Source organism: Cyanistes caeruleus, unplaced genomic scaffold, assembly GCF_971803275.1.
Source record: "Cyanistes caeruleus unplaced genomic scaffold, bCyaCae1.hap1.1 HAP1_SCAFFOLD_78, whole genome shotgun sequence".
NCBI lineage: Eukaryota > Metazoa > Chordata > Aves > Passeriformes > Paridae > Cyanistes > Cyanistes caeruleus.
Window position 1 is genome coordinate 1602791 of NW_028255889.1, and position 15357 is coordinate 1618147.

Sequence of the window (15357 nt, forward strand, 5' to 3'; positions counted from 1 at the left end):
TCAGTCTCAAGGCATGAGATTAGTAGAGGAGCAACAAGTCAGCCATAGCTTGTGGAAGTCAGAGTTTCTTCTCTGCACAGAAATATATAACATTTTGGTCCAATAGGCCAATGGAAAACTGTTCAGACTATTCACTGAGTCCTCATAGAGGTATAGTGAACATTGTTTATTTCTATCTTTAGCACACTTTTGTAGGGTCTGACAGGGTTCGCGGGGCTTAACAAGCTACTATTGGTTAACACATATTGTTTACATTCTTTTGCATGTACACCATGCCATTGTTTTTCTTTATTCTCGCTGTTCCAGGAGAGTTTCAAGGACACTGCCTTTAATATTGTCACCTGAATTAAAAGCTGGGTTGTGCAGACAGGCTTTTACTAAAATATCATGCTTTTAAAGTATTTTGATTAAAGTATTTCCCTACATAGGGAATATACATACAGTAAATACAGGATATGTTATAATACACAGAGTCCTAAGATCTTTCTTTTGTTGCCCAGGGTGTGCAGGGCATACGGGAAGAGACGGAAATGGGTGCTTGTGCTCAGCAACCTGTCAGGGCATGCCGTGGTGCAGGGAAAATGGCCAGAAGCCCCTTGGCCTTTGGTGGTTCTGCGGAAGGCACAAGCCCTGTCCCATCCAGGAAGCGCCATCTGTGTCCTGCTGCCTGTGTGGTGCTGGCTGGGTTGCTGAGGGCTCCCAGGTGCCTCTTGATCCAGCTCCTCTGGAGCTCCTGTGGGGCTGCAGCGCTGCTGCTGGGCCAGGCTGGGGGAGACGCTGAGGGAACAGGGCACTGGGAGGCTGTAAATGGATGAGGGGCTGTGGAGGCCCAGACGGGACAAAACCATGGGAAGGCGTGAGGGGGATATGTGGAGGCTGGAGGCTCCAAGGGGACAGGAGGCCCCTGAGGGGCTGGGGTGGTGGGAAGACCTGAGGAATTGGGTGTCAGAGGCCATAAGCAGCCCCCGGGCAGCCGCCTTGTTCCTGACACCCAGCTGCTCCAGTGCTTCCACAAAATGTCTCCCAGGCCTGCAGCAGAAGCCCTCAGGGCTGGGACACCACCCCTCCAGGAGGGTGGGGACAGCCTAAGGTGCCCAGGCTGGGCTGGCTGGGGACATGGAAGGCAGGGGGGTGCTGCCAGGCCACGGCCACTGGGTGCCTCCAGGAAGGGGCAGTGGGCAGAGGCAGGGCTGGCCACCAGCCCAGGCCCTCACGGCTGCCCAGGCCACGGTGCTGTGACCGAGGCCCCCCTGACACAGAGCTCGGGGCCCACAGAGTTGCTGCCACCATGGGGAGGGTGGCGATGTCTCCTTGAGCAGGGCTGCAGAGTCGCTGCTGCTGAAGAGGCTCTGGAGCCACAGAAACAGCAGCAGAGTGGGCACAGGAACAGCAGCACCCCGAACGTCGGCACCTGCACAGTGAGGTGTCCGCAGCAGCCGGGTGCCAAACGGGGGGAGGCTGTGGGCACAGCTGCCTTTGGCTTGGCAAAAGCCTTCAGCAGAATTGGCCACAATGGCTTTCTCTTCACTTGCAGCCTCACAGCAACACTTGGCAGCTTCAGCTGCAGCCTGTGCCCGTGACTGACTTGGATGGCCGTGCTTGAGGGTGGGCTCGCCTTCCACACTCAGGTGTCCCAAGGCAGCGGCATTGGTGCCATCGTGAGAGAGAGACACTGATGAGGTTCAAGCCTTGTGCCACACCTGTCCTCCCTCTCTTCTGTGAAGGCATCTTAATGACAGAGGCGTCAGCTCTGAAACTAAACCCTGGACTTGCTTAGAACTAAGGAAGAAGCAGCAGGCACTGAAAAAAAGCAGGGACTTACACGGCTCAGTTTTGCTCTCCACTTGGGGAACCACAGAATTCCAGAGCACTTTGTGTTGCAAAGTATCATAAACATCATCCAGTTCCAACCACCCTGCCATGGGCACAGGTGGTGTGCAGACACAACTGTCACTAGAACTGGAAGAACACTTCTCCATGTTGACCTTTTCTTCTCCTGGATTTCAAGCAAAGATGAAAAAATCATCTGGTGAATCACAAATGAATATTGTAGCTCACAGAATTAGGAGCAGGAGTCTCCAGTGGCCCATGGTGTGTCCATTCAACCATTGTTAGATCGTCCAGTTGGACTCAGCCCGGTGCAGCCTGGGCACACACACCAGGCTGGTCCATTTCAGCATCCCCAAGTCTTTGTGGTTCCCTGTGCACCCATTGCCTCCTGAATCCATTCTTGAATTCCCAGTTACTGCTGCACAGGACATGAGAACACAGGAATAGCTTGTTTGGCTCATTCTTGTGTTCGCTGCTCCTGCCTAAAGGAATCATCAGGACTACATGCTGATGTAAAGATATAGCCAAACAGCAAAGATTTTTTCTTTAATGTCTAATACTAAAACCTTGTGTGACTGTTCAGACACTCTAAAATCCAGGGTGAAAATGACAGCTTTGGTATGGAAGAATCCTAGAAATTTTGACATGTGATTTTTCTAGTCAAGGATTTTAATGCCACTGCGAAACTACAAAAATATTAAAACTTCTCATTTGCAACCCCTTTGAAATGGCATCAGCACACTTACAGGAGACAGGGTGTGACAGCAGGGACAGTACTTGGCAGTTCATGGCTTCAGATGTGGGAGATAAATATTTTGCCTGGGTTCAACCTGAAGTTCATGTTTTCCCAGGGTTTTGATTGATTGGTCATTGCAGGTAAATTTAATAAATGCAAAAGGATGTAAAAGCACAATTTCTGGAGAATGTGCACCTGGGAGAAAACTGGGAGAAAACCTTGAACACAGCCAGCAGGCTCTGGAAAAATTTTAAAAAGTTAAAATTAAAAAAAGATGTAGCTCTGTGATTGTCCAGGCAGGACTTTTTGTGTCTGGGGAAAATGTCTGCCTTGTACCAGCTGCACACAGACAGACAGGCAGCAACTGAAGCCTTGAACATCAGAGAGTGGGCTAATGTTTCTCCCAGAAAAACAGACCGAAGATCAGACTGAAATGTGACAGTGCCTCCGTACAATCAAACCATCCTAGGAAACTCAGCAGCTGATGGTGTTTTTGTGCTACTGCAAACCCCTTCCATGGAAAAACTCATTCCAGGAAGGAGCAACATCATCTGACAGATAGCAAGTGGCCAGCAGTAGCTCCAGGAGCTTCCTGCAGGAAGGAGCCCAGCCCCCAATGCACATGGGCTTTGGCTGCCCTCTGGCACAGAAGCCCCCCAGGGGCACAGGTCTCTGGGGCAGGAGAAAGGCACCAGCACTGCCAGGGCTTGGGAGGTGGCAGGTCTGCCTCGGTGGGGACTCTGCCACACCTGCTGATTTCAGTGCTGGCCGGGCCCCAGGGCTCAGAGCAGCATTTGTGCCCTAGCCCACACGTTCCATGTCTGTGTCACAGCCTGTGTGGGTTTAGGATGGTCACCAGACAGGACGTGTCCCAAGAAGGCCGTACCAGCTTCTACCCTTCCATCTGTGGCTGCATCGGCAGCCCTGGGGGCTCCTTCTGCTGCCCTGAGCCTGCAGAGCAGGGCAGCGTTTGCTGATGGTTTGAGGTGTTCCAAAGATCCTGTTGGGCTGTCTTAGACACTTTGGGCAAGGGATTCCTTCCAACCTGGGCCACTTAGGGGGGGATGGGGGCTGCCGTAGGGCAGAGGGCAGTGTGTGCAAGGGCCCTTTGTGACACGGCGCAGCACGGTCACCATGGGATGGAAATGGACAGGGTGTCAAAGGGCCCTTTGTGACACATGGTGACATAGGAGCTGGCGGTGACAGGGCCACACCACAGTGCTCGGTGCATGCGACAGGACAGGACGCGCCAGAGTGGTGTTGTGAGGAGCCCCCACACAGCGCACTCATTTGTGTCTGACCTGGAGCTTTTCCGAGGCTTTACTCCTACAGGTGACCTTGTGGAAAGACTGCGAGACTCGGTGGCCGTGGCCTTCCCGAGGCTTTTCTTTTGCAGGTGTCTGCAAGGCCGGACTGTTGGACTTGGTAACCCAGAGCTTTCCTGAGGCATCTGCCATCCTTCTGGCCTGTGCCCTCAAGGTGAGACTGTGGGACTCGGTGACCAGAATCATTTAAGAGGAGTCTCCTGTCATTGTGGCAGGAGCCCTCAAGACCAGACTGCAGGACTTGCTGTCCTGTAGTCTTCCTGCAGCATCTCTACCGCAGGTGTCTTCAAGGCACAACTGCGGGCTTTGTTGACTCAGAGTTTTCCCAAGGCATCTCTCTTTAAGGTGCCCTCAAGGCCAGACTCTAGCATGGCAGGCAGATTCCTCAGCCTCTTCAAAGTGGTCAGGGGGAAAAGGAAGAAGGACACTGGAGCTGCTCCAGCACAACAGCCTGAAGAGCCGGAGCAGTTCCAGCCACTGCAGGATGGTGAGTGGCAGAGCTGGGCCACAGGGCTGATGGCTGCAGCCAGCTTGGCCCCATCCCATCCCACCTGCTTTGGACATGCCCACAGACAGAATGAAAGAGGGGCCAGGGCTGCCCCACCCCCCACAGCAGCTCTGCTCCATCCCCTGGCGCATCCCAGGGCTGTCCCTGCCTGGGGAGTGCACGGCTGGGCTGTGTTCTCCAGCCTCTCCCACAGCCCCTCAGCTCTGGCTGCGCTCGCTCTTTGCCAGATGCAGCCATGGACCGGACCCAAGAGCAGGACCCCTCCCTTGGCCGCTTCCGCAGAACGCTGAAGGTACCTGCAGCCATCCCCACCTGGGCTGGGCCTGCTGTCACTGCTCAGCTGAGAACTGCACTTTTAGCACTCCATGGAACATGCCTAGCTTCTCTTTGTTCTCCTGCAGATGTTCCGGAAGTTTGTGCCCATTCAGCGCAGAAAGAGCAGTACCACAGCAACTGAGAGCACAGCCAAGCCTGACTCTGGGCTGACCGAGCTCCAGGCAGAGCCTGATGTCAGCCCAGATTCATCTGAGCTCTCAGAAAAGTTTGACACCGCAGTGACTGAAAACTGGGAAGAGGCTTTTCTCATGTCAATGACTGAGGATGTGGCCATCACAGACACTGTCAATGAAGAGACTCAGGGCATGACAAAGACTGAAACCAGCCCAGATTTGGCTGAGTGCTCAGAAGACTTTGACAGTGCAATGAACGATCACAGGGCAAAGGCTGACATAGAAGTGACTGAGGACGTGGCCACCACAAACGCCGACACTGGAGTGGCTCAGGACATCGCAAATACTGACACCATGCCCACTCCCACAATTATTCGTGCTCCCTCTACAGATTTCTTTGAGGAGAGAGGATTTTCTTCTCAGCAGGTACCCAGCCTGGGGCTAGGGTTGGAGGCCTCCCAGGGTTGTGTGCCCCCTCAAGCCATGGCCACTGGGCCCCCTCAGCCTTTCAGGCCAGCACAGTGTGGTGGGAAGGGAAGCACTTCTTGGGGGAAGCTGGGGAAGCTGATCCCTTTTACAGTGCTCCAAGTCTTTCCCATGCCTCCTCCAGGTGCCAGTCATGGTGAAAAACATTCACCAGAGTCTCACGTCCCATGTCACTGTGGGTGCCAGGCTGGCCACGAACATTCTGAAGCTGGCTGAAAAACACCCTGTTGATGTGGTGCTGACCCTCCTGCGCTGTGCCCCATCATGTGACAGGTATGGGGCCCACGTGCCTTGAGAGCTCAGGGCTCACCAGCCTTTAGGGCCCATTGCCCTGCACAGCCTGTCCAATGGGCTCTGCCCAACAGGCAGAGAGGTCCAGGAGCCTTGGGCCCCTCTGTTTCTCCAGGCTGCTGCCAATGTTCCCTCCCTGCCCCTCAGGGCACTGGGGCTTTGTCACTTGGGCTCCCACAGCTGCATAGGTCATGGTGCTATGACTGAGACACCCCTGATACAGAGCTCTGATCCCACAGAGCTGCTGCAATGATGTGGAGAACTATCGCCTCGTCGGGACCAACAATGGAGAAGGTGCTGGCAATACTGCTCTGTGTGATGGAGGATTGGCCTCTGCACAGCATGTGCACCTCCGATGGGGACAACAAGACTGTTTTTTCCCTGGCTGTGAGTTTATGGGCCCTTGCTCAGTCCCAGATCACCTCTCCAGCAGCTCTCCACCCTCTCCCTGCCTCTGCGAGTGCTGGGCTGAAACCTGGGCTAGGGGCAGGCTCAGGGGACACCGGGCCCGCTGCTCCCCCTGCGTCTCCCCTTGGGCCCTGCCCCATGGACACCTCAGCACTGAGCACTGTCTTTGGGTGCTTCTTTTGCAGGCAACTCTGGTGCTCTGGGTGATTATCCAAGTGCCTGAGTGCCACGAGGCCATGATCCTTTATTCCGCCCGCCTGTTTGTGGCTCTGCTGTTCCATGTTGTCATCACCACCCAGCAGATGCCACCAGTGGAAGTTGACATCTTCTGGAGAGCATGCCAGGAGGAACACCGCCTTCCCAGCAACCCCAACAGGTGCCAGTCCTCCTGTCCTTCCCATGCCTTTGTAGACACTGCCAGTTTTCCCAGTGTGACCTGGGCTTTGCTCTGCACACAGGTTTGCAGTGCAGGCCATGAAGGCTCTGCTCTGCTGTTTGCACTATGATAGTGAGTTGATGGCTATGGAGCGCAAGCGTGGCTGGGACACGCTGCTCTGTGCTGACACCCAGCACTATGCCGTGGGTCTGTTGGCCAGGTGAGACCCCCTTCTCCCCACTACCTCCAGCTTTTGTGCCCGGTGCCTGAGGTGTCCCCCACAGTCCCTGTGGTCCTGGGCCAGAGGGTCACTGAGAGACGGCTGAGCAGACTGGAAAAGGCCAGGAGAGGATGCCCAGAAGGAGCCACCTCCCAAAGTACCCACAGTCCCTCCAGGGATGCTGAGGAAAGACCAGACCTCAGTGAGTCATTCCTAGGAGAGGTTTGCCCTCCCCACCTCAGGGTCTTTGTGCCTTTTTCCCCGCTTCCAGGGAGATGCACGGTGCCTCCCTATCCTTATGTTCTGGGATTGCACTCCGCCTGCTCCGGCTGCTCAGCAGGGAGGAGCCATGCTGGGATCTGCCCTTCCTGCCATTCCTTGTGGAGGTGAGCTTGATGGCCAGCACTACCTCACTGACCTGCCTCTCAGCTCTCTGCCCTTGCATAGCCACAGCTGCCTGGGACGGTGCCTGCTCCCTGTGCCGCTGCCTGGACCCAGCCCTGTGTGGTTCCAGGCTCCTGCCAGCTGGGTCCCCTGTCACTGCCCTGTGCCTTTCAGGTCCTGGATTGCCTGGACTTGCGTGAACGTGGTGACAGCATCCTGGAGATCATGTCAATGCACCTGCAGAATGAGTGCAGGCAGAGGCGTCGCCTGGCACTCAGAGGCCTCATGGTGCTCAGCAAGGATCCCTCGATGGTGAGGACAGGGCAGCGGCTGAAGCTGTGCTGGGGAAAGCAGCTCCTTGTGCTGGCTGGGCTGCAGGAGCTGAGGCAACTGCTCCCAGCTCTCCTGCCTCACCTGCCTGAGTGCTTTGGGACAGCCCTTTGGCCTCTGGGCCCAGCGGCAGCAGAGTTGGGGTTGCAGTGCCAGGGCCGTTCATGGTTTCCCAGCACAGCCTTGTTTTCCACACAGGCCATAAGAATGTGCAGCCTGTCTCAAAGCCTTCTGGAGCTGCTGGGTGATGCAGACAGAGATGTGGTTGGCATGACCCTCCATGTGTTCACTAATATGCTCAAGAACAAAGACATTCTGATATCCAGTACCACTGCCCCAAAGCTGGCTGAGGCACTCCTGCTGCTCTTTGACCATGTAAGGCTCTGTACACGAGCACTGGCTGCCGTACAAAACTTTGTGCTTGACAGATATTTGGGCCTTCACCCAGGTGAGCCTGGAGTAATTGGTATTAAGTTCTTTTTCTCTTCCTTCAGGACCACAGCCATGTGCAGCTGCTCTCCCTTGACCTCTTCTTCAACATGATGGACTTGGTAATGGATGAGGGAAAAAAGCCCATGGAGAAGATTTTAAGCCAGAGCCTGATTCCCCTCTTCATCCACTGCTATGATGAGAACGAGCATGTGGCGAAGGTCAGGTTTTGTGTGATGCTGGTGCATCCCTGGGAGGGGCATTGGCTTCCTCATGCCCTAGAACCTCCCAGGCTGCAGCCTCCTCTGGGCCCTGTCACCCAGACAAGAGTCCTGTGCCCTCGGCTGCAGTGCCATCTCTGCATCTCTGCTGCTCTCCAGGCCTCTCGGGAAACGCTGATTCGTGTGGCCGAGTTCCTAAAGAGGAGGAATCTCAAGCAGCTGATGAAGAAGGAGCAGCTGTCGAACTTTGCAGAGTGTCTGGTAAGGACAGCCTGGAAGCCCCAGCCTCAGCCTGGAGAAGACCCTTGGCCCCAGCACTCAGTGTGTGGTGCTGGCATCTGTGCCCCTGCCTGGTGCCGCACCCAGGGGCGCCAGCCTGCGCCGCACACACCGCTCCCTTCCCTGGGCCGCACACGTTCTTCTCCAGGCTCCCGTGGCCCCGAGCCGGGTGCCAATGGAGACCTTGGTATGCGGATAGAAAAACTCTATAACTCACAGAGTAGTTATGAGAGTAGGTATGAATTTATTCAGTGCTGAGGTGCATGGGGGATATCTCCTCCAAAAGCATGCACACCTTGGAGACTTGTTTCTCCCTTTTTATTCTCTACAAACCAGGGTTACACAGTATGCCTAATACATATTCATTTGCTAACCCTGCCTATCCCTGCTTCATACTAAAATTAGTTCCACGCCTATTTGCAGCTGCACACTGCTCCTTGTTGGTCACTCTGGTGGTCGTCTGGGGGTCTTTAGGGCTGCAATTTTCCTGCAGCTGAACTTTTCACCTTGTCTTTTTGTGCATGCTCCTTTCAGTTCTTTTGAACCCTCTCTTTCCATTTCTTGTGGCTTAGGGGTCCAAAAGAATCCAAGGAACCCCCCTCATCCTATGGTGCATTTATGCTTGCATCCTGTTTACGTATTCTAGCTCTTTATCTCATCCTGCAGTCTTAATTCTCTTCCTGCTCTTAGGGGAGCAGTCAGCATTTCACACGGGTTTTGTAGCCCCTTCTTTTACTCAAGGCAATTTTTATAAATGATTCCTAATTCCTAATTTCTCTGTTTCACCCTGGCCCACTGGGGCTGTGGGCCGGGTCGGCACCGCGGCTCCCCAGGCAGCACCCGGCCCTCTGCCCCCTCCAGAGCCCGGCGCCAGCGGCTGCTGGCCGGGCCTCAGGGCTGGGCGGGCACGGGAGGCCGCAGTGCCCGACCGAGGGGCACAGCCCGCGCCAACCCTTCCCTCCTGCCGCTCTCTGCAGCTGGCACAGGACGAGAGGCGAGCAGCTGAGCACCTGCGCCGGGCCCTGCCGTACCTGCAGAGCCCACAGGAGTCCCTGCGAGCGGCGGCCATCAGGTTCATCGGTGAGCCACGAACCTGGCTGGGCTCCCTCCCCGCCCCGCCGCAGCTCGGGCCCAGCCCCGGCTGCTGCCCCGGCAGCGGCACCCGGGCCCGGCGCCCTGGAGCCCCGGCTGCCCTCGGGGCTGCTGCCGGCCTCTGGCAGCCGTGCCCTTGGGCTGAGTCAGGATGCGGCAAGGGCCCGGGCTGAGCCCTGCCGGGGGCGGGAGGGCGTGTGGCCCCAGGGCTGGCAGCGCCGCTGGCAGGGAGCTGTGCCGCTGGGGCCCTGACAGGCTCTGTGTTCCCAGAGATGGTCGAGGTGCCAATGAGGGGTCAGCAGGAAGAGCTCTAGGCCTTCAGTAAGGGTGAGTGAGTGCTGTCCGTGGGGGCTGGCGGGGGGAGCTGCAGTCTCTGCCCTGGCCACTGAGGGCTTTGCTCCCTGTGTGGACAAGGGGTGGTGAGGGCAAAGCACAGAGAGATTTCAGGGACGTGGGGCGGGGGATTTGGCGGGTGTGGATTCGTGACCAGGACCTTGCAGCTGATCCCGTTGTCCACTCCCCTCTTGTAACTCTGGCAAGAGCAGGCTGGGATGGCCTTGGCAGGACATTCTCCTAGGATTCCCGCAGATGCGGGCTCTGATTGTGGCTCTGTTCCTCTCTCTTCCAGCCTTTTAAGCCCTGAGGAGGAATGACAGCCCTTCCCAGACAAACATAGTAGTTCAACTGATATTCAGTGAAAGAGCTGCAGAAGTACACTCATCTGCTGGCTCAGAAGAAACAGTGTTCATTGAAGACCTCCAGATGCCATGGAAGATGAGAACACCTTGACACCAGAAGAGACCAGCTGGAGCTCCAGGCACAGCTAATGATTGGCACAGCTGAGCCTGTGGGAAGCTCATGTGGCTTCAGGCCTCTCCCTGCCTGTAGATAGTTCCCTCCCTGCAGCCCTCAGACACTGCCCACTCCTTCTTTTTCCCTTCCACTCTTCCTCCCTTTTGACAGCTCCATCCCCCCAGCCCTCAGACTGTGCCACCCCCTTTTTTGCCTCTCAGCTCATCCCTTTGCTTTGCCTTCCAGCAATAAACAGTTTGGCTTTTTCACTTAACCTGCATCTATGTGGAGCTGAAGGGTCACAATTCTGGAGTTCTGTGACACAAATCCTGAGCCCTGAGACACACGGGCCCCTCCTGCTGTTCTCTTCTGCACTGTGTTTTGTTCAGAGATGCAGAGGAACGAGCGCAGATCAGGCTGGATAGGTCCGTGTGCTGAAGGTCCAGTTCCACAACATTGTGGAGTTAAAGGTCTTGCTGAGCACCCTGAGCCTTGGATTTTGGAAGAGCCAAGCTGAGTATGCCCTGAACCCTGCTGTGTGGGGTTCTGTGTCAAGCATCCACAGACAGCAAAGGAGCTTAGAATGCCTGAGGCTTTCAAGAATAGCTTCCTGAAAGCACAGTAATGCTCCATCCCTGCTCAGGATCAGGAAGAGGGCAGAACCAGAGAGCATCTGGGCTTAACAGGGAGCTGTGGGTGTGTCTAAGAGCAAATGAAGCAGCAGCACAGTGGCTGAGACTAGGACGCACAACCGTGCCGGCGTCCGGAGCGCTGTCAGGCAGTGCCGGGATCCCGGCTTTGGTTCTGGGCCCCACAACTGAGGAACTGCAGCCCCTGCCTCAGAGCCTGTCAGAAAGCCAAGCAAGTGAGACCAGAGGGAGGGCATCCTTCCAGTCTCTCTTGGGCATGGCCACAAAACAGCTCCTGCTCCTTCTTCCTCCGCCTCTGTTTGGGCTCTGCTGTTGCAAATGGAGACAAGTTTAGACAAGTTCTGCCTTTGTCTCAGCTTTGTGGCAGCAGCTCATTTTGAGGCAGCCTGCACCCCAAATGTCACTCATTCACAAGTTCTTAAGAATGGCTGATTGGGTTTATTATAAAATGAATTCTTTATTGAATTGACAAAGGATTAACAGACATCAGACTTTAAACAGACCACTTAGTACATAGGACAAAACAAAAAGAGCCACTACTAGATCAAAAATACAGTGGACAATAAAGGGTACCTTGTTATAAATCCATGTTGTGATACTGGCTTTTGCAAGTATTAAGATGAATGCTGTATGTTCTATGCTTTTGCAATGTCTTTTTCTCCTGCTAGCAAGTTTTAGGCATAGGTCAAGAAGAATTTTGGACGTTAGGGCAATGTCCTGTCTGTGCAAAGCAAGATAACCTCCAGGAAACAAATGATGGGGCCCAGGCTGCTATCAACACTGACCACCTGCAGAAGAAGGAAGCCCAGCCCAAATAAAAATGTGCTAAAGGGAAATAAAATCTGTAAGACACATGCTCTAAAAAGGCAGATTCAGGGCGTAGACATGCAAAATACTTTTTGGAAAAATATGAATATGCATTAAAACCCCACAGCAGAATGGGAGTGTTCCAAAGATATCAGGTGTGTTCCTGGCAATGCACCAGGATACCCTGGCTGTTTTAACCCTTTGCTTTATTGTCTTTGTCTCCTAATTGTCTTTTTGTTTATATTAAACCTTTTATAATTTATTAAGTGAGTGAACCTCGTTTTTCACAATAGGAAGGAGTTCTTCACAGAAAGGCTGATTGGGAATTGGAATGGGCTGGCCAGAGGGGAGGTGGTGGAGTCACTGTGTCTCTCCAGTGGTGTGGGGGAGTAACATCAATCTCTGTGCAATAACTGATTTTGCTTTAAAACAATTGCTTCAAAATTGCTTCCTGTTCCACCGTGAGTGTCTGTGCTGGTTTGTATTAGTTGATAGTTGGTGAGGAGGGAAGAAGCCACCCATGCAAATGCTTTTTCTAGGAGGGGGCTGCTAAGAGCTTCCTCTGTGCTTAGCAAAACCAATAGCTGGCTGGCTCTGAGAATTGACAACCTATGAAACCATTTAGAAGCTGGATTCTCCTCTGTGAAATTGACATTTTAAAGACAGTCAAGCCGAGGAAAGCTCTCTGTTGTTTCCAGCTGTGAAGAGTTAACTGGGTGCTGGTCAGGCCGGCCCTGCTCCACCCTGGCCTGCACCGAGCCGGGCTCCGCCAGGCCCCCTTCACCACGGCCCGCGCGGCCCCAGCGGCTGCCGGGCACAGGGAGGGGAAGCCATCGGCCCGCAGCTGAAATTGAAGGAAGCAGGGGCCTGGGACCAGCCATGTGGGCAGAACAGCCATGACTGTTCTGGCTGGGCCCCCTGAGATCTTTGCACAGCTCCAGGGCAGCCTGAAATTCATCACTGTGACTGCTTTTGGACCAGGCAAAAACCATCATGATCATCTGCAGGCCTGGGTGAGATATTAACTATTTCAGTGCACAGATGAGACCTGCAGACCCCGATCCTCCCCTTGGGTGAGAAAAAAGAACAGAGTGAGGACATGTAGAAGACAACATGAAGACGCCAAAGTCAGTAAAGAAGGAGTCAAGTCCCAGATGAAAGGAGAATGAGGAGATGCCTTAGTATTGGGGCTGAAAGTTCTTTTGGTAAGGCCATGGACATGGACTATGATACACTAAAATATCCCCTTTAATTCATTAGAAAATATGGAGAGCTGGAGTGTTCAAACTCTAAACATGGGCTGAGGCCTGTAAGAAACGGTCCAAAGTTTCCCTCATCTGCCTCATAATCATTGCAAGAACAGAGACTGAGACCCTGAAGACACCAATAGAATTTGTGCAGGGGTTCTGGCCTGGTTGAGGTGGAAGCTTACCAGGCGATTGTTTGCAGGCGTGCTTTCTGTGCTGTCAAGGTACACTGCCTTCATTCCTGCTGGTGAGCAGGGACTTGTAAGGAGCGGCCTGTTCTGTACCTTACACCTGCTTCCCAGAGCAAGGGGTCTCATCAAAATAGCCGAGGAATTTCCCCACCTCTTGGCCAGCTGCCCCTTGCTTTGAAACAGACTGTAAAAATGACTTTTCCAAGTTACTTTCTTTGAGAGAGATGTCTCCATGGAAGAAGACACCGGCGACCCTGTCTTGTCCGTTGGTAGCTATAACCCCACCCCCCCCCCTTTTTTCTCCTTGCATTTTGCCTCTTTATCCCTCTCTCCCTCTCTCTCTCCCTGTCCTCTATCGCATCACCCTTGTTGCTGGCACTAAAATAAAGACGCATTACTGCTGTTGTGATTTAAACTGAAATCCTTTGGTGTCCTTTTTGCAATCTGAGATCAAATGAACCTCTCATGACTCCCACTTGTGTTAGCGGATCGTGACACTCGGGAGCGGGGTGACCCAAGGTGCGGCTTAGAGCAAATGCTCCACGGCACGAGGATATTGGTAGGCGCACGGTGGGGACCAGGATGAGGAGGAGATCTCCAGTATGGGTTCCAAAGGCTTTTACTCCACTGGAGCATCCAGGGACTGAAGACCAAGAACACAACTGAGTGTGGGTTTTTATATGGGGGAGGCCAGAGGGAGGGCACAAAATTTTAACCAATAGGAAGAAACTATGGGAGGAGTGGAAGGTTCCATTCAACAATACAATAGGGGAAACAAGGGGAGCAGAGTGGGTCACATGGGCCAATGGGGAATTGGAGATTAGGGGATTTCCAGAGGGGCGGTTCAGGTAGGAGGCTGGCCTAAGGGAAGACTGACAAATGGGTGTAATGACAGATGGGGAACATGAGAAAACAAGGGCTGGGCTTGAGGCAGGTTGGATTGATAGGTGGGTAGGAGGATACAAACTAGGAGCAAACCAATGACTTAGGGGAATAATTGGAGAAACCATTCAAACAAAGCAGACATCACAACAATAGAACTGTTAACCATTACAGGAGGTGGCATCTTCAAGAGGCGATGGCATGTGAGTGAGCTCTTGCCACATTGACACTCATTGTTCTACATGGAAAGGGACATGGAGAACTTGCCTCCAGCATTCTCCATGGATCTCAAACTGTCACGTGCCAGGGCTTCCAAATAATCCATGTTCTGATATCAATCTAGACGGGAGCACAGATCAGAAGCCTTTCCATGGTGCCCCCAGTGGAGCCGCGTCCGCCTTTGTCTGTCAGGAAAAGGGATGCGGGAAAAGTGGGCAGGTGCCACCCTGCTCTATTTGTGTGCCAGGCCTGAGCCTCAAGTGTTTCTGGTTTCTTAGCTAATTTCTCCCTGGCTCCTCTTTAATACAAGCAAGAGAATAGCATTGCACAGTCCAGTTTGACAAATAAGGCTTGTGCACAACTGAGTGCTTCCACTAAATTAAGAACCCAATGTGCTTGAAAGCCGACCTTCTGTTTGCTCAGGCCTCCTCACCTCTGTAGATGAGGTGACTTTATGCTGCTGGTATGTGGGTTTTAGGAGTATGTGGGTTTTTATCTGTGATAGAGGTGAGGAAGTGTTGAACTCATTCCAATGAGCTAGCCAAAGCAGTGACTTTAGTGTCTCTTTGGCTGGGAAGTAGCACCGGCCTTGTTGAATGCAGACGCACGAGCAGGGCTCCTCCAGCAGCAGGGACACACCATGAACCAGGAGGGGACCGTGGTACCAGAGGGGACTGTGGCACCAGAGGGGACTATGGCACCAGAGGGGACCGTGGCACCAGCCGTGCCCAAGGCCTGAAAAGGGTGGCAAAGTCAGGTGGTGCTGCCTGGCTGCATGAACAGCTCGGGCAGGGCGTGGTGAGGAGCCAGATCTGGGGGCCATCCAAGGAGTCCTATCAAGAGCAAATGGTTCTAATATTCTCTCTGGGAAAAAAAAGGAGCAATCTTTAGAGTGAACTGAAGTGCTAATAAATATTTGCTCATGTATGGTGGGGTTTCTCTGCAAATGGGCTTTGATGGGAAATTTCTGACCACATTTAGTTTTGCTCTTTAAGTTGAGCACCTGAGTAGCTTTGTTGAGGAATGGAGAATTGTTTGTAGCTCAGTATTTTCTCAGGAGGAGCCTTACATTTTAGCACAGGAGGAAGGTAATGCAAAGGTTTAAAAGCTTTCCCCTCCTGAAGTGACACACTTTCTGAGGAGTCTGAGGAGAATTCCCCTCAGCCTCTGCCAGGGCTGTTTGCCTCTTCTGCAGGCTCAGGATT

General features: G+C 53.6%; 1 protein-coding gene across 2 annotated transcripts; it reads left to right on the forward strand.

The window, feature by feature from the left end:
* Positions 1 to 2519: 2519 nt before the first annotated feature.
* On the forward strand, positions 2520 to 10430 carry LOC111944640 (maestro heat-like repeat-containing protein family member 7). 2 transcript variants are annotated; one of them, XM_086872853.1, is made up of 16 exons: positions 2520 to 4045; positions 4237 to 4378; positions 4627 to 4691; positions 4801 to 5274; positions 5459 to 5607; positions 5865 to 6012; positions 6219 to 6409; positions 6492 to 6629; positions 6901 to 7015; positions 7188 to 7325; positions 7542 to 7718; positions 7838 to 7993; positions 8153 to 8254; positions 9250 to 9352; positions 9635 to 9691; positions 9993 to 10430. In XM_086872853.1, the coding sequence occupies exons 2-15, from the start codon at positions 4261 to 4263 to the stop codon at positions 9676 to 9678; spliced, it is 2118 nt and encodes a 705-aa protein (XP_086728979.1). In that variant the 5' UTR covers positions 2520 to 4045; positions 4237 to 4260; the 3' UTR covers positions 9679 to 9691; positions 9993 to 10430. The 2 variants fall into 2 exon arrangements, with proteins under 2 accessions (XP_086728979.1, XP_086728980.1); XM_086872854.1 differs by having other exon boundaries at positions 3777 to 4045; positions 4222 to 4378.
* Positions 10431 to 15357: the final 4927 nt, after the last annotated feature.

Bases quoted from the DNA above. Each gene is read 5' to 3' on its own strand.
- LOC111944640 (XM_086872853.1), top strand. From the start codon at position 4,261: ATGGCAGGCAGATTCCTCAGCCTCTTCAAAGTGGTCAGGGGGAAAAGG. The intron at 5,275-5,458 runs GTACCCAGCCTG...TGCCTCCTCCAG, and splicing joins GAGGATTTTCTTCTCAGCAG to GTGCCAGTCATGGTGAAAAA. The intron at 6,013-6,218 runs GTGAGTTTATGG...CTTCTTTTGCAG, and splicing joins AGACTGTTTTTTCCCTGGCT to GCAACTCTGGTGCTCTGGGT.